The sequence below is a fragment of the Anguilla rostrata genome, chromosome 16 (assembly GCF_018555375.3).
Source record: "Anguilla rostrata isolate EN2019 chromosome 16, ASM1855537v3, whole genome shotgun sequence".
NCBI classification, from domain to species: Eukaryota; Metazoa; Chordata; class Actinopteri; order Anguilliformes; family Anguillidae; genus Anguilla; species Anguilla rostrata.
Genome location: NC_057948.1, coordinates 26019594 through 26039944, shown reverse-complemented (window position 1 = coordinate 26039944; position 20351 = coordinate 26019594). Strand labels below are relative to the sequence as shown.

Here is a 20351-nt window from a genome sequence, read left to right as displayed (position 1 = left end):
GAACAGAAATTCCTGAGTGAATATACCATCTGTACTTGGTGCTAAATTATTAATGTTTTTGGGAATAGCAGGCTCTATAGCTGGTGTGTCATGGGGAATTTTAGATGTCTCTGCTGTGAGAGAGGCGTAGGGTAGCATACACAAGCTAATTTATGCACCTAACATTCCTCAGTTAATCATCACGAATCAACAATGAGTCGTGACCCCTTCTCAAAGCCGACAGAAAGCTAAAATCATGATCTCTTCACAGGTGAATTCTACAGGGTATTGATTTGTACACTTGCCTGCTGAATTTGCCCACCGCAGGGAAGGAGGTCTCTTTCTTTAGAAGGTGCTGTCTGCTAGGTCATGACAGAGAAACGCTGCTATTTAACGAGATTTAAATCCCAACAGCCCCGGCTTCAGATCAAATGCGTTAATCCACCTCAACAAGCAAACATCGCTCCCTGATTAACCCTTTTGGAGGTCAGGATGACAAAGCAGCTGCAGTCCTCCTTGTTCGTGTTTATACAGGCATATATGGCACCAAGTCCCAGGCCTGAAGCCCATGCCTCTGACCATCACCGTAGCAAAAATATATAGGCCTACAGGGTCCTCGCACAACAATTCTCTCCTCCTTGCTTCATAGAACTACTGTTAATAGGCCTACACCAAGAGAATGAAACGTCATTAAACAGTAAGAAATACGGAATATGGATGATAGGCCTTGCAGGTTGCTCTCGGTCCTCAGTCAAGAAGGGGGGAAAATGCAGCGGTATTTTGCACTGCAAATGGTCTATCAGATATGTGTTAGCCTAACAGGTGAATGTTGATGTTAAAATTATGCATTTTCAACATTTATGTTGTACACAACTTAAATACCAAAGTTTTCAGGGGATAATCATTCATGCCAAGGCAACGTGCCTTGAAATATTTTCTTTTGGTTTATGAAATACATCACAGTTTTTGTGCTTAGTGCAGCACTGATGGCCAACAGTTACAGTAAATGGTGAACACAAATCTACTTGGCTCAGCCCCAAGAGAGAAGCAGTACTATGCACTGCAATGCGCTCCGGTAAGAGTTAATGGATTCTCTTTCACAAAAGGACATTAAAGCCATCCTTGCACCGTGCCTCAGATCTATAAATAGAAACCTGCAGAAGACCGGACTGGTGCAGCCGATATTTGTTGCTGAATCTGGCCTTCTGCGATAGTCTCACACAGTGAACCGTTTTTTAAATGAAATGCTAGAAGCTATCAAACATTGCTGGGATTTCTGAAATTATAGACATGCTTACATTTAATATCACATTCCATCAACAATATGGCTTCAAAAATATAATAATAATAATAATAATAATAATAATAATAATAATAAATAATATGGATTAAACTATTTACAATCTTGTCATTTAATAAACAAATCTAGATACCCATCTTTCATCCTGTAAAAATCCTCCCAAATTATGCACTTCATGCCTTCTGGGGAAACCACAACCACACCATGCCAGTAATCCCCAAAAAGTAATGTGTTTCTTAGTGCACATAATTATTATTGTCTGACGTCGGACAGTCTCCTGCCTCCAAGCCTCAGATGCAATATAGGCTACTGTATGTGACAAGCCAGCTTGTGTGTCCTCTATCAGTATGCGGAAACATGGCTAGTGCAAGCAGTTTGTTTGATTATTTGCAAGTAGAATGTAATATATAATATTCATGAGGATATCAGTCTCTTTCTCAGACTGAGTACAGCTGCAGTATGAAGTATTGCTGCAGCTGGTCCTGACCCTGAAATACTAGTGCTGTGCAAAGGTTTTACCATAAATCATTTAGTGCAGAGACAGCGATGAACATTTATGCAATCCAATTTTGGTTGCAGTATCAGTGTGGATGTAGCTATATCTCTTTTGTTAATAAATGCACAATTAAAAGTGACATTCCATTACCAGAAAGGTAACAATGTGACAATTACAGTGACCACGTGACATTTTTAATATTTAATATAATATTGGACAAAATTGATTATCAGCAGTCTTTATGCCCCATGTGCTCATGAGAAAACATTATGAGAAATCCAGGGGTGGGGGTTCAAGACTATATTAATTCTGTATTCTGGAGTACACCAAAATATATAAGAAAACATGTCTTACAACATACATTAGAGATTCTCAGTACTCTTCATGGTGCTTCAGAAGTTTCACCAGTTTTGGCACTGCTAAGCGCTTTCTTTGAACAGAGTGGGGTGTAAATTAAGTGATGGGATCAATACTAATGAAGTAAACTTGAATCTGAACAACAGGCATCATCTTCAAAACATGTTGAGGGCTCACCCTTTGCTTACAAATTCCCAGATATCCCATGAAAAAAGACATTTTTGTTCCTTGAGATGTGTCTGTCTCTTTAGCCATCACTTTGGCACCAAATGTCTATTTCAACATGCCACCCATTTCTCCTGTCTGACTGCAATAAGAGGCCTCGTCTTTATCATTAAAGAAAGCAGACACCTCTGGAGTAGTGTCTCCAAGACTCCGGAGGAGCCTTCAAACCCCAACTGTAAACAACAAAATACCTTTTCAATTTTTCAGAGGCTATTGTTGAAACTAGTAAAAAAATTAGTTTGATGAATCGAATGCTTTTGCATTATAAATTAATATTGCTTATGCTTATACAGTTTTTTGTTCATTTTTAATGCAAACATTGCAAGTAAACCCAAATGCTTCATTTATGTTATTTGCTTGAAATTAGCAATAAATGTCAGCAGGGCTGTGCAATTCTGTTGGGGTCATTTGGTATACTTCTTGCTGTAATTCAAAAGCACAAATTATTTTATTCTTTCCTCAAATTCAAGGTATCATTTTTATAGCTTAGACCCCAGCCATTAATAAATAGCCACAAAACATTGATAAACAGCTTCATATTTTGGATCACAAAACTTTGTGAAACTTTTTGTAGTCTTGTTTTCCAAAAAAAAAAACGTACCTGGCTTTGTATCATATTTGTTTAAAAAGGTTATTGGTCTGCATATTTCTTTACCAAAAAAATGCTTTTGAATGTAGCCTAGTTTTAACTGATCAAGCATAAGTATATGTATGAATTGTTTGACACTGCAGTCATAATTCTTGGTTTTGGACATTTGAAAGTTTAAAATGTGCCCATTGCGCATTATTATGTTAATTTGAAATTGCACATACCTGGATTATTGTTAAAATACCTTGGTAGTATGCTAAGTAGCCTATACAAATATCAATCAGTCATTCAAGCTAAATTTTGAAAAGGTGTGCACAGATCTTCAGTAACTGTCTTGCACACCAAGTTCAATCCACTGTGCTACAGTGTAGTGATGTCGGAGATGCAGTGTGCAGCAGGCAAATGTCTAGTCAAGCTCAACTGGGAGAAAATGCTATTTTTTAAAAAACCTTTTAAAAACCTTAATAATCAATAAAATATAATAGCATAAAATTCTTTAAAGAATTTGATTTTTGTAACTAGCCACAACTTCATTTATAGTGTGCATTCTATGTCAACTTAATGGCCAAATAACATTGACTCTGTTGTGCACATGATTTCATAATTTGATGTGTATTATTATTATTATTAGTAGTAGTAGTTAGTAGGACTAGTAATAGTAGTAGTTGTTGTAGTACCCCCCCAATTTCTATTTAGACTGCAGATTAAATGCAAACACTCCTCAGCTGCAATGCACTCCAACTTTAAAATCATGCCCAGGAAGACTAATACCCAAAGGACATAGCCATGGTGTTACAAATACAAAGCTATACCTCTAAGAATGACAGTGATATGTTCTGTAATATTTCTAGTAGATGTGATATTTTCAGGAATGTCAGCCAAATAAGAGCCAGGTAATTCCTGGTTACCAGTAGCAGTTCTAACATCTATAAGTTTGTTTGTCAAGCAATTTGTTTAAGATTTACTGGTTACAGTGTGTAGATCTACTAGCATGTCCAGGGCTACTCTTTTTGAGGGTAACAGTCAAATTGCCCTGAATCCACACAAGATATCTTCTTTCTGCATGATTGTCTTCCGAGAAGTCATAATAATATTTAAGTGCTGGATAGAACCTGACATTAAGCGAAAATCGGTTTGGTAAACTTATTTCCCTGACGTTTTAGATGATATCTTGTCTGTGAAATAAGTTGAAGTTTCCCAAACGTGCCAGTTTTTTTTTTCTTTTTTTAAACCCTTTGGTCAGGTACGGTTCTTCCCTGTCATATGTAGGCTACGCGCACATAAGGTGACTATCTCTGCTTGCATCAATCAAGGGGGCGATCACGTAAGCAGATGTTGAAAATTCATGTCTAATTCCCATGAGTCACAATTTTGTCATGGAATTCTACAAGTTATAAATAAATAAATAAATGAATTCATTATGGCACAAATGTCTTTCTGTGTCTCTTCCGTAACATGCATCTGTCCGTTAGCGGCGCTAGTTGAAGCATATAGCCCTAGTAGCCTACGTTTCTTCAAAGGCCCTCCTCCATTGCACAGAAGAATTTCTGCACTAACTCCCCCTCCACATCTTTATGCCACACAGGCCTATATGAGACGGAAAATATTACGAAATAAGCTGCATATGAATACTTTCACACGATCAAGGTCTCAGGCACATATTGCTGATGTTTAATTACTGCCGTCTGTTATAGTCTAATAATAGCCCAAGGAAATAATGTTCAAGGAAAACAGTCGTGATCTCAGTGTAACGTAGAAAATGTTTTACATTAGAAAATAAGCAACCATAGACACTATGCGAAAAACGCGTTTTAATCATTTTAGCCAAGCTCGCAAATACCTGTTCGCTCGACCTTTCGTTCAGCCTACAGAATACTCGGAAGGTTAAAACATGAATAGCAAATTCCTCCTCTGCGCTGCGAGTGGATTCGGTTTACATAAGCCGCAACATGCACGAAAACCACGCTCTATAATTAAAAATGATGAACCGAGGTAACGAGCATCTGCCTCTCTCGAACCTTTCATTAGGCTACTGTTTCGTCGAACCATCATGATCACTCACATAATCTGTTCGACACCCGTCCACGACGTTCCAATGACAGTACTAGCCTACATCAGTGCATGAACTCTAAATGAGTCTTACCGTTCTGAGCCGAGACGACATGCAGCATCAAGACCCCGAATAGAACTACCGCCAGCATCACTGAACAGGGCACCACCATTCTTGGGTTCCGGTCGTTCGGGAGACCAGGTATCATCAGGAAAGATGAGGGAGGAGAAATACCGATCGGGTCAACCTGAGAGGGACGGGGGAGCAACGCAGAGAAACGTAGAGGTGACACAGCTCTCTTCTGCTGTGCTCAAGCCAGGTCACCCAGAATCGTGCTTAGCTGTAGGAGGATGACGTCGTTGCTTAGGCAAAAGCGGTGTTTCTTTGGTGCAGGCAGGCAGCAGGGGAGGACTGCTGGTAGCCCAGTTGCTCGGAGATGCCGATGTACATGTAGCGAAATTAAAGGACCAACCTCCCAACGCTAGGAGAACTAAACGGACTCAGCGGACGTCTGATCCATGATGCCTTGCGAAGACACTCGCTTTTCGGAATTCCGAAGATGACGTCACGTTAACTGGCTACGATTATAATCCTAACTGCAAATACGGACATTGGCTGGACCATGATATTATGGGCCATTTCTTGGGCGGGCATTTAAAATGCCATATTCCCATGATTCACAATCATTGTGTCTGTTTTACTTGTTTGCATAATAGGCCTTAATTAAATCAGATATACAAAAGACAGTGGATTTTTTTCAGTAACCTATTAAACGGATTTCATTACTTGAATTAACGTAGGCTATTTGTTCACGCAGGCTACCTATTAAATGTAGACTATATTAGGCATAATGTATTTATGATAGCCTATCACATATAATCCGTGTAGGCTGTTAGATTAGGCTACAGTCGATAACAAAGCATACTGGCTATGTATTTGTAAGTGTGTGTGTGAGTTGCCTGTGAGGTCTTAGACTGTTTTTTCTGGATTTCAGCAGTGAAGTGAAATTAGAAATTTCCCAAACAAAATATTACATATGAAACATTTTTATATCTTCTTATATCTCATTTCGGCCAATTAACGTCTGTAGATTCTGCTAATTAATGGTAGCCTAAGTGAGCAAATATGTTTATTCATGTAATTAAATCGGTTTAACAGGTTACTGAAAAAAAAATCGACTGTATTTTGGATATCTGTTGTTGTTTAGGCCTGCTATGTAAGCAAGTAAAACCGACATAATTCAATTCCAGGGACAGCAAGGTTCGACGGCATGCCAAACACTTCGGCAAACCTCGTAATAAGCAAGGCTTCGTGGGCCAGCCGCCCACGGTGTCCGTTTAGTCTTCATGTCCTCGCTCCAGTGGCAGAAGGAACATCCCGCGAGATCATATTACGTGCCTCCTCGGGTTATATTAGGTACTTGGGTAGAGCAGCGATTCAAGAAGCATCATTCAGCGGCGGTGCATAATTCATCAAACCAATTGGCGGTGCTCTGTCGATTAAGGAGATTGTGTGTTCAAAATAAGCGTTATTTTTGTCGCCGATGAACTACAGCATTTGAAGAATATGCCAGACCAATTATTAATTTTTAAGTGAAAGGCTTTAAGCTTTGAAAATGAACTGCATTCATTATATATGAACGTAGGTATAGGCCTACTACAGCGGCACTGGGTGAGTTAATGAGTGTCAACTTCGTTTTATTGGAGTGAGAAACGAAACAGGATCTTTTTTTATATAGTGAAATGTGAATTATATAATGAAGAAACTTTCATAAAAGTGTCAAGCATGGGAGGAACATAAACTGAATGCAGGAATTTTCCCAAGAAGCCCGATTTATCTTTACTCGGTAACTAGCCTAATCCAAAAGGTGCTGCACGGCACTCACGTGCGACTCACGTCAGTGAAATATGTGAACTGAACCAGTTAAATGACTAATAAATGCCGTATTCCCACCACTGGCAAATTTCACGTCTACTTTTCATATGACCAGTGTCCCACAGTTAAATGTAGCTAATAAGTCTCTGTGACCAACAGGTGTTTAAAGTACCTGATTAACTTATACCAATAGGTGTTTTATATATTTAATTCAAGTCAGAGCCCTGTCTATTTTATGGAGATGTCATGCTTCGGTATATTCAGAACAAAAACGCCATGTTAGATCATTCAAAAAAGTACTACATACTGCCTTCTTAAAGTACATAGACCTACTGCCACCTGCTGTTCATGGAGTTGAACAACAAACCTAAGAATTGCAAATGCGCAAGGCTTATTTAATGATGTTTAATAAGACATTGATACTGTATGAGCTGTGATTGTCATTATTCAAACAAATGCTGACTTTGTAACACTATTGAAATGCTGTTCCTCTGTCGTTCACACGGTTTTGTAGATAAGAATGTATTTTGTTTTACTCCCCAATGTCACGCAGATGCCCTGAAGCGCTACCTTGTAATATACTGTTATCGTTTAAATGTAATATTTAGTATTATCTCTCCATGTTGCAGAAAGCATTATATAGTCTTTCTGGGAAACATACACAAATTAATTTTACCATTGTTACAATTTTCTTTATAACTAGACTAAAATTAATAAAATTATAAGCCTAGAAAACCCGTGGGAAAATTGTGGGGGACTGTCATAAAAACAAATAATTGTTCAAAAAAACATGTTTATTCTGGTAAATTAATCATAATATGAAAAGATTTGACCTGCTGAATTTGGATAACACTGTAAGTGAGCTGTCCTGCATACATCCAATAACTGAGCAGACAAAGTTTCCCTCCACTTTAATCCCTTCCCTCTTCAAAGCCTGAAGGAGGAAACTTTTCAAAAATAGCCACACCTTCCACCTCATATGGACCAATCAGCTAGGGAGATATAAGCACAAAACCACACCTTCCTTTGCTGACTACCAGTTAGAGTGGAGATATGGCCTTCTGCCTGCAGGGCACTGTCGTGTTAAGCATGCATCACTGGACTCCTCTACGTTCACAAATGTGCACCTTCTGTCCAATGTTTTGCGGTTCTACACACCTCATTTTGTGTGGCATTTAGTATGGAAAGGAGACTGCAATGGCTTACCAGACTGAAAAATGAACTCAGCAACAGCCCTCTGGTTTCAAATGTGGCTTTTGGCTTCATACTCATGGGGCTGGAGAAGCTGGTGGAGCTGGAGTTTGAGTGTCCCTGCAATCCTAAGTGGAACGGCACTTTTTCCTCTGCGTTCTTCGTCATTCCAGCTGTCATGGCCTTCACCCTCATGCTGATAATCCAGGGATGCAGGTGTGGCATGCGCTGGCCGAAGAGCCTGTCCATATCCAGTTTCGTTCCCGCGGTGGTGTGGCTGATCCTCCTCTTCCTCGATGGCCAGTACTTTGCGTGCGCAATGACGGACTGGAAGGGCCGGTTTGTCACTGTTGACCGAGCTGCCCCACAGAAATGGTGCGAGCCCACAGACGAGAGTGACATCACGCCACAAGAGCTGATGCTTCGCTCTCAGGAGCTGTTTGTTGTGTCTCAGGTGAGATAGACCTCAAGTCAACAGCCAAATGTGCAGCTAACAATTTCTTTATGTCTGGCTTATTACTTTTAGAAGAAAACCTTTGTGTCTTTTATAGTGGATTTGCTCAAAGTAAAATGTTTTGTACAGTATTGCGGTTTAACAGTACAAGGAAGACTTGGGTTTTGTTACTTAAATGTTTGTCTCAAAATGCATAGGGATGATTGCATTCGTTTTTTGTGTGTTGTTTTTAATTGTATATTCATCTATAAATTCACAAAATGCTGTAAACTCACCTTTAGTCATGAGACATGTATTCTGGTGTTTCCATTTGAGCCTTACAATACTCTGTTCATACTTGTATAAAATAGTTGTGATAGTATTAACAGTGCTGCTTATACTTTTCTAACTGTCACTGTTGTCTGTCTTTTGCATTTAGGTTATTGGCATTGTTCTTCTCATTTTCATCTGTGTGGGACTCATAGTGTATGTCATTCAAGAGAGCTGCAGGCAAGAAGAGGAAATACAGGAAGTCAACAATTATGAGATGACATGAATGTGCTGCCACCCCTTCAAAAGACATTTAATGGAAGCCTCTCCAACTACCCTGTTTAATTTGTGCATTGTTTACTGTTTTGTAAATATTTTTAGTGTTTTCTCTTGTGAATTCTTCGCTGTTTTATATGAGATTGTATGCAATGGTGCTGCAGTCACTGCAATTCAGGGATATGTCATGAAAGGCTTATTCTGATCATTGGTGTTTTCATCTCTGGTAAGCCCAGTGTACAGTATGGGCCAGTTTCACAGACACAGATTAAGCTCAGTCCTGGACTAAAATTAGTTTTGCATGTAGAATCTCCATTCAAAATTGAATTTAGTTTAGAACTAGGCTTAAACTGTGTCTGAAACTGGCCTTGTATGTTTTCGGAATGTAAAAAAAAACTGTATTAATTATACATCTATTTAAGAAAACAAACAGAGGTTGTTTTTTATTGACATTTTAATGTGAGTCTAATGCACACAGTGGATATACAGGTAAAAATATTGTAAATGTGATTATTCCCCTTATTTTGTTTGAACTCTAGTCAATGTTGACAGCAGGTCTCTTATGCTAGCTTTTGCTGCCACCTACTGACCAAACCAAGAGTGCTGGCAGAGGAGAATGTTCTTGAGTATGTTTGTGTTCTTTAATAATACCTCGTCTTTCTCAGTAAAATGCTATTGCAGCAGGTTTTCTCTCTTCTTATTGTTTTTAATGTTCTTGTCTGGACACACACACTGCACTCACACACCTGCTACTGTACTATCTCCCTCAAGTCTCCAGCATGAAATCAAGTGGTCATAAGCATTGGGGATTACACTGAAATGTCATATTTTTCCTAAATGGATAGTTGATGCATGGTGTTGATAATATGGTGAATTACCAGCTTGAACCTCCAGTATAAAGAATAAATAGTAATCTTAAATTTTGTGAGAGAGGTCTATAAGTATATGCAGATTTTGCATTAGGTGATGTGCTTCTTGAACTTGTTTCTGGTGTCTGTGCGACCAACTTTCTCTTTTTGTACTGGGACATTTTCCTGCTGGTCTGGGAAAAGTAGAAGTGCAGAGTCATACTGAACTAAACAGTGTGACCCTACAGCATTATGCAAGATGAGCATTGCTTAAGGCCCTTGGTTGGAGCACTGCTACAATAAATTTGCTAATCAACTAAAACTTGTATTTTTATTAATTTATTTTTTTTGGGGGTGGGGGGTTGGGGGGGGGGGGGGGGTTGCTGAGCCACCGATAATGATGTAATTGCAGTTTGGATTGGATGGATTGTGTCATGCTTGGGAAGGGTTTACGTCTCTCAGAGTCTGTCTCTCCACGGGAACTATAACTTAATGAATACTAAAGGAAGCCCACTCAATGCCTACTTTAATCTTTTGCTGATGGAAGGTATCAACATCGGAATTAATGTTTAAAAAGACTCTTTATTTGGTTAATCTTTACCAGACCTGTGTTATGTTAGTTATAGCTTCCTATAAAGAACCCTTCCGACTCCAGTATAATTCCTGATTACTGAAAGCTTTAAAAATAAGTAGCTATTTTCAGCAACATTTATAATTTTTGTAGTATTACACTGAATGGTCAGAGATATGTTTACAAGAAAACCAAAGTATTTGAGTATTTCAGATACACATACTTCAGCATGTGTTTTTTCGTTTCCTGTATATTTTTATGAAAGAGTGAGAGAGAGACAGAGTCAAGAAGAATAGAAGGCACTGCACAACATTCATGTGTGACTTACATTATGGGAGTGTATGTCAATAGCTAATTGTATGATTCCATGTTCTACACTGGCTATGTGGTTTGGCTTTTTAATTTACTCTTGGTTTTGTGATAATGAAGATACATTATGCATTTGACAGTTATGTTTAATTCTGGTGATATTGGCTGTTTTCTTGTTTTCTTGTTGATTGGACTGGAAGTATGACAGATGGTTTAAATTAATTTATTTCAGCCTATTCAATTTGTTGTTTACATCATTAGTATATAAATTCTGGTCATGCCTCATGCAGTTATGCTTGTTTCATTTTTCTTTTACAGCAAACTTGACAGCACAGAAATCTGACAAAAGCAACAGTGCTCAGAAGTATGACCAACACAGCAGCCAGGAGCACCATTATCACGTCCACGGAGTGGTAGGCATACCAGGGCATCTTATAGGACTCTGTGCGCAGGTGAGCAGCACCTTTGTGTCTCATGACAAACTCAATCCAGAACACTGCACGGTCCAGTGGTTTCATTGGCTGGTCCAGGTGCAGCCTGGAGAGTCTCTGCATGTTCATCCTGTAGGATGGTTCATTGAGCACTCCCTGTAAGGCCTGGAGGAAGGTGTTTTTGTTAAAAGTTCGTATTTCGAGGATCTCAGCTCCTCCTCTACTTTTCAGTCTAAGGAGGTTGTCGTATTGGTCAAAGAATAATGGGATTCCCACTACTGGCATGCCATGGTAAATGGCCTCTTGAACTCCATTGGTTCCTCCATGCGCCACAAAGGCTTTGGTCTTTGGATGGCCCAGGAGATCATTCTGTGGCATCCATTTGACCAACAGGGTGTTGTTGCCTAGGGATGAAGGTTGTGGACCAACATACCTCCAGATTACCTTCTGTGGCAACTGGGCGAACACGGAGGCAATGTCCTCAGCGAGTTCACTGGGGAGACTATTAACCAGAGTCCCCAGCGACATAACTATGACTCCATGTTCTCCAGAGCTCTGCACAAACTCCTCCAGGTCTTGGGGAAGAGGCTTGGCTGGCTTACACTGGAACCCTCCCATGTACACAACATTGGGCATCGTGGGGCGTGGGAAGTCAAAGACAAAATCATTTCTCATGAGCCATATATCAGTTCCCTGAATAAGAGTTTGTATATCACATGGTGTATGAAAATATTTGTCACATATTAATTTGTAATGTGGCCCAACCACAAAAGACTGCTGGTATAGGATGACGCTGTATAACAGTACATTTTTTACTCTTTCAAAAAAGCTCATTTTATCAGTTAACCCAGATCCTGGAACTGGGATGTAGGATAAGGGTGAGGGAGCAATGGCGAAATGGCCATCTCCGCTGGTGATCCAGCGAACATTCATAACCAATGGCAGCTGAAGGTAATGTGCCAATAGAACTCCACCTGCTATAGCGGGGTCAGTGAGGACCAGGTCATATCGAGCGTCCTGCAGCCTTTTCACTAACTCTTTATTTTCTAGAATATCACTAACCATTGTGCACATGCTTAGGTGTGCTTGAGAGAGCATGGTGAAAAAGTCACTCTGCATTTTGAAAAAAGTCATTAGTGATCTATTCCCTCGTTGCACTTCCAAGAACTCACTCAGGAACTTGTCAAAGAAGTCTTTGTCTGTGCCAGTCCTGTCACTGAGGGTGATTGATGTGTAATGGGGAGACTTTTCCGTAATGTACCAGCTGGTGTTCCATCGTATTACAGTGATGTCGTGTCCCCTGGAGTGCATGTCCTCAACTAGTATGTTCATATTCACCCAGTGGCTTCCATCCATAGGAAAAATTAAAACCTTTCCACTGCTAACACAGGACGTGACTGTAGACATTACCAGAGCAATCCCCAGAATCCTCAAAGATCTCCATGAAAGAATGGCCATGGTCGTGGTCACTGAAAAAAAGGTAGAAATCAACAGGTTCAACTGAATAATCATATCATTGTGTGTCTAATTATATGTCATTTACAGTGTGACCATAAACAGATTGCAGCCACTTTGAGTGCAAGTATAACATTGAATTAGGATAACTTGATGAGGATCTGTGTAATATTCAGGTAAATGCAATAGTAATGTGACAGTGGTTCGGTACTAATCAAATTTTTATTTCAAATCAATGACTAAAGGCAAAATTTACAATGACTGCATTTATTTCATGTGCTTTGTTTTAAACACTAATTGAACTCTATTGCAGGAATGTCATTCAACGAGTCACATCTCCCTATTTCAAGTCAGCAAATGACTGTCAGCGGTTTCAAATATCACAGGTTTACCATATTACTATAATTATATGTGGAATGATGTGAGTGTCAGAACATGGGTTATACTGTTTGGAAGCATTTGTGGAGTCCACTTTATAAGCTAAAAGATACAAGACAAGTATCCTGCATATGAGGGCCAGTGAAGTGAATATGACTTCCAAGAAAGCTATTGTGATGATAAAAGAAAAGAAAAAATCGACTAAAGATATTGCAGAATGTTTGTGTATTCAAAAGCCAACAATTTGGAATGTCATAAACCAGAAACAAACTACTGGAGGACTTAGGAATCACCAGCGATCAGGCCTGGTCTCATGATAAAATCTGGTTATCAGAAGAGATTACAGGATGATTATAAGAGCTGTGAAAAAAAAATCCAAAATTGGAATCTGGAGTAACTGATCTGCATGCTTTGATGGTGAAAGTATCGCAGGAAGACTGAGAGAGGCAAATTACAGAGGCCACACTCCCGGATGTAAACCTCTCAACAGCACCAAGAACAGAAAGGCGAGATTGGAATCTGCAAAAAATAAAAGATGCGTGTGAGGAAAGAGAGGGACTACTCTGGATCCTTGGTACACTGCTTCATCTGTCAAGCACGGTGGAGTCGGTGTGAGAACTGGCCGATGGCTGCATCTGGCGTCCATCTTATTGCGCTGGACCAGTGTGCGCACAGAATGACCGAGGTACTGAACATATTGTCCGCGTATTCAGAATGCACAAACCATGGTAGTATCATAAAGAAAGACAACAACCCAAAACATACAGCAAGCTTAACCAAGGAGCTTATCAGACAAGGTAGTGTGACGCAGCAGTCATCACAGATTTAACCATCGAACATGTTTCACTTCTCAAGGAACTGAGTCGAAACCAGCTACAACAGCAACTGAAGAGCGTGGTAAAGGTGGCAGGGCATCTCAAAGGATCACATCATGAACATAGTGATGTTCATGAGTCACAGACTCAAAGTTGTCATCAATTGTAAGGGGTATGCAACAAAATATTGACCTTGCAAGTCCTTAAATTTCATAACTTACGTTGTCCCAATGCTTATGCTGATTTGAAATAGGAGGACTTGACTCATTGAGTGACATTTTTGTGGTATAATTCAATATACAGTATTTTAGACAAAAGTCATTAAATATAGACATTCCAATTTTACCTCACAGTCATTGTTTGATTTGAAATGTACATTTAATTAGTACAGAGGAAAACCAAATTGCTACGGCTGTCCCAATACTTTTGCATTTAACAGTATGTTAGGTTAGTAATTTTCTTCATTAGGATTATGCAGTAGTCTCATCAATTTGTGCTTTGCATTAATTTGTACATCCCCTCATCTTAATAGCAGCATAAACAATCATACACTTAGCTCCATTCTATCATGAGTATAAAAACTGGATTACTAGTCTGTTAATAAAAAGTTGAAAACCTACACTATTTGCCACAGTCAACAAGATATACATTTGGGATATGCAATAGCTGGGATCATATATTCAACAAATAAACAGAAAATTATTCAAAATACACTTACACGTGCTTAGAAATCCCTTTGGAATAGCAAAAAGCCGGCATGAACTGATAATCCTGACCTTCACTCTCATATCTTTATCACTCAGGAGCAGTTTTTTTTTTCTTTTTTTTCTTTCATGAGTTCAAGTTCCAATATTCCACTTTATCTTTGACAAATGATTGCACTGCTTTGGAATAGCTGTAGATGATTCACAGATTGGAAGATTAAAGTGCTACCATGTGCCTTTGAAACATAAAACACTACTATCCGAATGAATGGCTGAATGAAGTAACACTTTATACTAACTATATGCCTAAAAGCCTACTTAACTCAATCATAAAAATGGCATATTATCTGACCTAATGAGCAGGAGTTGGAGCTGATGCTAGCCTCAGAACACTGAAAATGCATCCTGTCATTTGAGTGCCTCTTGGTTACCATGACAATGCATTATGAGTGTAATGTAATTTCTTCACGCCGCTTTGGAGTCACTTGAAGCACATTTCCATGCTTTAAACCACAAACCCACTGATGCCCCTACGCCAGCCATTGTAGGTAGGTCTTGCGAAACGTCTTTACGTATCTAAAATATCCATTGTCACATACAAAAACTGCTGGGGCCAATCAAATTTTAAACACTAAAGTTAAAATAGTATTAACCAAAATCAGTGCAGGATTTTTGCTAAGTATCTAATGTTCTGGATATCTGGTAATTACATTACAGTTATATTACAACTTATTGGCAGACGCTGATATCCAGAGTGACATAGTGGAGTAGTGGAGAACATCACTGTAATGCTGCAGGTGTGAAAAGCAGGACATGCAATTTTTTGTTTTGACTATTTTCAACTGCATTAATTAAACTGACAAAATAACTGAGTAGTTTCTATTAATAAATCAAACACGGAATATAGTTCAATAGAGAGTTTACTAAGAATTTTCAATTACAGCAATAGCTTTCTGATCAATACAAATACAACTTAAAATATATAGCTTGGCCAGGCAGTTGTTAATTTCAAGAGGTATTTTCACCAATTCCTTTTATTTGTAAAGCTTTGAAGTTACATTTCTCAAGCAAATAACAATGCAGTACATTCAATCAGATTTTATTTTTCTTCTACATGCCCCGCAGCACAAAAATCTGATGATAGCAACAGTAGTCAATAGGATAAAGAACACAGCAGCCAATAACACAATCATAACATCCACTGAGTGGTAGGCATACCAGGGCATCCTGTAGGACTCTGTGCGCAGGTGAGCAGCACCTTTGTGTCTAATGACAAACTCAATCCAGAACATAGCAAGGTCCAGTGGTTTCATTGGCTGGTCCAGATGCAGCCTGGAGAGTCTCTGCATGTTCATCCTGTAGGATGGTTCATGAAGCACTTCCTGTAAGGCCTGGAGGAAGATGCTTCTGTCTATGTTAGCAATATCCACAATCTTAGCTGCTCCCCTAACTTGCATTCTAGAAAGGTTATCAGGCTGATCAAACATCAGGGGAAGGCCAACTAGTGGAACACCATGGTAAATGGCTTCTTGAACTCCATTGGTTCCTCCATGCGCCACAAAGGCTCTGGTCTTTGGATGCCCCAGGAGATCATTCTGTGGCATCCATTTGACCAACAGGGTGTTGTTACCCAGAGTCTTTGGCCTTTCTCCTGTGTGCCTCCAGATGATTTTCTGAGGCAGTTGGGCAAAAGCAGCAGCTATCTCTTCTGCTATATCTTGGGGAAGGTAACCAACTAAAGTCCCCAATGACATAATAATGACTCCATGTTCTCCAGAGCTCTGCACAAACTCATCCAGGTCCTGGGGAAGAGGTTTAGCAGGCTTACACTGGAACCCTCCCATGTACACAACATTGGGCATTGTAGGGCGAGGGAATTCAAAGACAAAATCATTTCTCATGAGCCATATATCTGCTGCCTGAAACAGTGAGAAGTAGTCAACTTCAGGCCCAAAATATCGTTTGGAAAATTCAACATAATGAGTTTTTACAATGGCTTCAACCTGCCAGCATCCAAAAGCATATGCCAGTATGTTCTGCACACGTTGAAAAAAACTCATCTTGTCTGTTAACTCTGCTCCAGGGAAAGGAACATAGGATAATGGTGAGGGAGCAATTGCGAAATGACCCTCCCCTTGTATAGTCCATCTTACATTGAAAACCAGGGGAAGACTAAGACGATGAGCTAGCAGCACCCCACCACCAAAGCCAGGATCAGTTAGAACAACATCATATTTAGCATCCATGAGAGACTGCATTAACTGCTCATCCTCAAACACGTGGGCCATCATTTCACACACGTTTTTATTAATCTCTGAAAACTGATTCATAATTTCCATTTCTACACTCATACGAATCCAAAAGGAGGCTCCTTCTCTACGAATCTGCAGCAGCCTTTTCACAAATGTACCGAAGACCTCTTCGTCGAAGCCCCCCTCATTTGGAATGGTGATTGAGGTGTAGTGAGGGGATGTTTCCTTTATGTACCAGCTGTTTGAGGCACGCATCACAGTGATATTGTGGCCCCTAGAAGCCAGTTCTTCAGTCAGGACTTTCATGTTCACCCAGTGACTGCCATCCAATGGGACCACCAGGATATTCCCCCCATGTACACCAGGCAGAGTGAAGATCAGTAGTGTGATTAGGATGAAGTATGAGTGATGCATCTTCTCACAGAATCTTCCTATTTATCCTGAAATATATGAACCACTCTGAAATGGGAAATGCTTCAAAAATTAGTTATCAAATCAAATTTCATACGGTTCCTATAAACAGAAAAAAAGTAATAATTTACACTGAGTAAAATCTGTTAAAGAAATATAGACTAATTTACAATATAAATCTTTTTATCATTTAAGTTTGTGCTGTATTGACAGTGGGCTGTTCTTCAGGCAGATACTATGCAAAATGAAGCTGTTCATAAACATTTAGTCTGGCTATTTGTGAACATCAGTATTAGTGACAGACATATATACAGTGCAATATTTAGCTGCATGCTGAACAAATAACAGATTAAAGACAGTAAAATCCGATCTATCTCAGAAAGAATGTGTGACATTCTGAAATATTCAAACATATTAATGCACTACTACAATTTAGAGAGGCTACACGTTACTTACCCAAGACAAGAATAAGCCAGCCAATACTGCAAAGAAGAGTAGAAGTTTTACAGGCATCACTCATCTGTGTAATGGAGTCCAAAGGGCAAAGCTGTTGTTTTTTTTTTTTATTCTGAAAGTCTTTAGTTAATGTTTTTTAATGTAATTTTTATCCTTATCACTAATTCTTATAAACTTCACCCTACATTTAGTTGTATTTAAAGTCTGTATGGAGTTCAGGAACATTATACAATGCAGCATATTTTTGGCATTCCCAGTGTACCTGAACCTATGGACCTTTATGCACACAAAGCACATTTGTGAAACACTCAGTCCCCATGAGATCGCACTGCTTTATTTTCAGGTGGGCAAGGGTTAAGTATAATTGGTTATTGATGAAAGTACACATGTAAGTGAGCTACATGTGATATGATATTTCTTTTATCAGATAAAGCATTTTGTGTAATGTATCAGGTTGAAAAAAAGTGTTGTACCTATTGAAAATGGCATACAAAAATGAGTAAAATGTTCCCTCATCACGTGGTTTCTATTATGCAATACATTTCATTGAACATTTGCTTAATGTAGTATAATAACCAAATAAAACATTATTTAGATAGACTTCTCTCTCTCTCTCTCTCTATGTATATATATATATATATATATATAAATTATGTATATTTTTTATTTAATAATGTATTTTGCACAAACTGAACCGGGACATGTCTATAAACTAGAGTACCTTTCACAACCATTTTGTGATCTGAAATAGAAACATTCAAAAATCATCATCTTTGATAATTACACTATACATTAAGAACAAAAGAAGCTTATTCTAAAAGCATCAAAATTATTATTATTTTTTTATTTGTTTTCTTTTTGATTTTCAAAGGTAAAAAATGATTTTTTTCTCACACTTCAGAATTAAGAAACAACAGCTAGTCTATTACAACTGTTTGAGGGAATTTGTAGATAGATAATGTCAATTTATCATTACTAAAGTGTCTCTAGCCATTTGCGTGATGTGCTCCCTGTGCATTTATTAAAATATGTATTAACATTTATAATTACTACACCAACAGTTACGTATTAACTAAGGGAGGATAAACGCTGAAATATGTCAAAGGACGTATTTGTGCAAGACTGCTGGTAGTTATCTGAAGGTAAACTTTAGCATAGTGGAGAAACAATTTGCACTGTCATTATTACACAAGGCCCGATGTGGACAGATAAAATAAGCTAGAGCATGTTCACATTTATTAACAGTATGAATAAAATGAATGTATTAGCATGACTTTCAAAATAAGAAGGTATTTGCAAATTGTAGATGTGAACATTTATAAAAACATTAATTTGAATGTTTTTAAAAATGTATTTTAAGTTTTCATTTGGCAAATTGCCTCCAAAACTCAGGTTCCTCCGTGTTCCACAAAGACTCTCTTAGTATGTCCTGTTCTGTCCTTGTTTCGTGGAATCCAATCAACCAACAGGGTTTATATGCTCAGAGTCACTGGCCTCTCCTTGTGTAACTCCAGCCAATCTACTGAGACAACTGGTCAGACACAGAACAAATGGCAAGACCTCCTTTTACATTCCTTCTTCTAGTTATCAAAGGTTTAGGTTATAGTCTGTATGTTTGTGTACTTCCTAGGATGTTCTAATAAAGGGGTTTCCTAAAAGGTATTATCTTAATACATTTTCTTTTTACCATGTAGAAATTCCAGCCGTTTTTACACATAGATCATGTGATACATGAAACAAATAAACTGAAACTGATTGAAATTGCACTTACACCTGGTTACAAATCCCTTTGTAATAGCAAAGTAATAGCAACAGCTGCCATGAGCTGATCATCCTGACCCTTCACTCTCATATATTTATCACTCAAGAGGTTTTCTCCCCATGAGTTCAAGTTCCAATATTCTTCTTTATCTCCAGCACTGTTCTGGAATGGATGTAGATAATTTACAGATTAGCAGATTGAAGTGCTTCCATGTGTCTTTAAACCATAATGCCTCCCTTCATCCCTTAAGTATGAACAGTTGGTAACACTTCATTCTAACTATGCCTTGAAGCCAACATAACACAATCATAAAAATGATAAAATATCTGTCCTGACCAGTTGTAACAGTGTCTTTCAGCTGATAAAAAATTACATTAAACTTTTATAATGCATTTCCATGATAACCGACAGGTGCTCAACTGACGGGATGCATTTTCAGTGCTCTGGGGCTAGCAGTAGCTCCTGCACACCCTTCCCTGCTGCCAACTCAGCAGAGTATCCTCAGTTAATCTCAGTCACCAGGCTTTAAAAAGAGTCACTATTTTGACTTTTCCACGAGAGACCAGATGTGCAATTGCCCAGAATAACCTATTTTGGGCTTGGAAAAAGCCAGCCCTGGTTGACTGTTGACCGTGGCATAGATGGAGCACGTCTGAATCAATGCACCAATTCTTACAGTGTCTGAGATATTTTGACTGGTGATAAATGGCTAAAAGAAATGACTCTCCACATTTGGCCCCCAGGAAAATATTATCCAGAATAATCGGACTGATTAGTGGTAAATTTGCTTGATGGCAGTTGAGTTTCCCAGCCATTGGTCATGGGGTTTTCAAAATTGTACTGTGTGTTAGTGTGTTGTGTCATGTGAGGTGGGGTGAGGTGGAAGTTTGCTGTGGAGGAAAGGGTAGGGGATCTGGA

At 38.8% G+C, this 20351-nt stretch overlaps 4 protein-coding genes across 7 annotated transcripts in view; 1 reads left to right on the top strand and 3 right to left on the bottom strand.

Moving 5' to 3' along the window:
• The window catches only part of LOC135241619 (neuroplastin-like), a 33020-nt gene extending 27545 nt beyond the window's left edge, over positions 1-5475 (bottom strand). The window contains exon 1 of one of the 2 annotated variants that reach the window (XM_064312154.1): positions 5090-5475. In XM_064312154.1, coding sequence (XP_064168224.1) covers positions 5090-5204 — 115 coding nt within the window. In that variant the 5' untranslated portion in view covers positions 5205-5475. The remainder of the gene's footprint in view (positions 1-5089) is intronic. The other variant, XM_064312155.1, reaches the window with a different exon arrangement.
• LOC135241620 (calcium homeostasis modulator protein 6) overlaps positions 1-9726 on the top strand; it is a 39905-nt gene extending 30179 nt beyond the window's left edge. The window contains exons 1-3 of one of the 3 annotated variants that reach the window (XM_064312158.1): positions 5649-6667; positions 8236-8516; positions 8935-9726. In XM_064312158.1, the coding sequence (XP_064168228.1) occupies positions 8241-8516; positions 8935-9051 (393 nt within the window). In that variant the 5' untranslated portion in view covers positions 5649-6667; positions 8236-8240 and the 3' untranslated portion in view covers positions 9052-9726. Of the gene's footprint in view, positions 1-5648; positions 6668-7527; positions 8517-8934 lie in introns of those variants that run through there. The other 2 variants (XM_064312157.1, XM_064312156.1) reach the window with 2 other exon arrangements.
• Positions 9727-10976: 1250 nt separating this feature from the next.
• LOC135241617 (UDP-glucuronosyltransferase 2B31-like) lies at positions 10977-14676 on the bottom strand. Its single transcript, XM_064312152.1, has 2 exons — positions 14567-14676; positions 10977-12669 (listed from the first exon to the last, which is right to left on the bottom strand). The coding sequence occupies exons 1-2, from the start codon at positions 14634-14636 to the stop codon at positions 11060-11062; spliced, it is 1680 nt and encodes a 559-aa protein (XP_064168222.1). The 5' UTR covers positions 14637-14676; the 3' UTR covers positions 10977-11059.
• A 778-nt stretch (positions 14677-15454) lies between these two features.
• Positions 15455-17870, bottom strand: LOC135241618 (UDP-glucuronosyltransferase 2A1-like). Its single transcript, XM_064312153.1, has 2 exons — positions 17672-17870; positions 15455-17263 (listed from the first exon to the last, which is right to left on the bottom strand). Exon 2 carries the CDS (start codon positions 17216-17218, stop codon positions 15641-15643), a length of 1578 nt encoding a protein of 525 aa, XP_064168223.1. The 5' UTR covers positions 17219-17263; positions 17672-17870; the 3' UTR covers positions 15455-15640.
• Between the last annotated feature and the right edge of the window lie 2481 nt (positions 17871-20351).

Bases quoted from the DNA above. Each gene is read 5' to 3' on its own strand.
- LOC135241618 (XM_064312153.1), bottom strand. From the start codon at position 17,218: ATGCATCACTCATACTTCATCCTAATCACACTACTGATCTTCACTCTG.
- LOC135241617 (XM_064312152.1), bottom strand. From the start codon at position 14,636: ATGAGAGTGAAGGTCAGGATTATCAGTTCATGCCGGCTTTTTGCTATT. The intron at 12,670-14,566 runs GTAAGTGTATTT...CCTTTTTTTCAG, and splicing joins AAAGGGATTTCTAAGCACGT to TGACCACGACCATGGCCATT.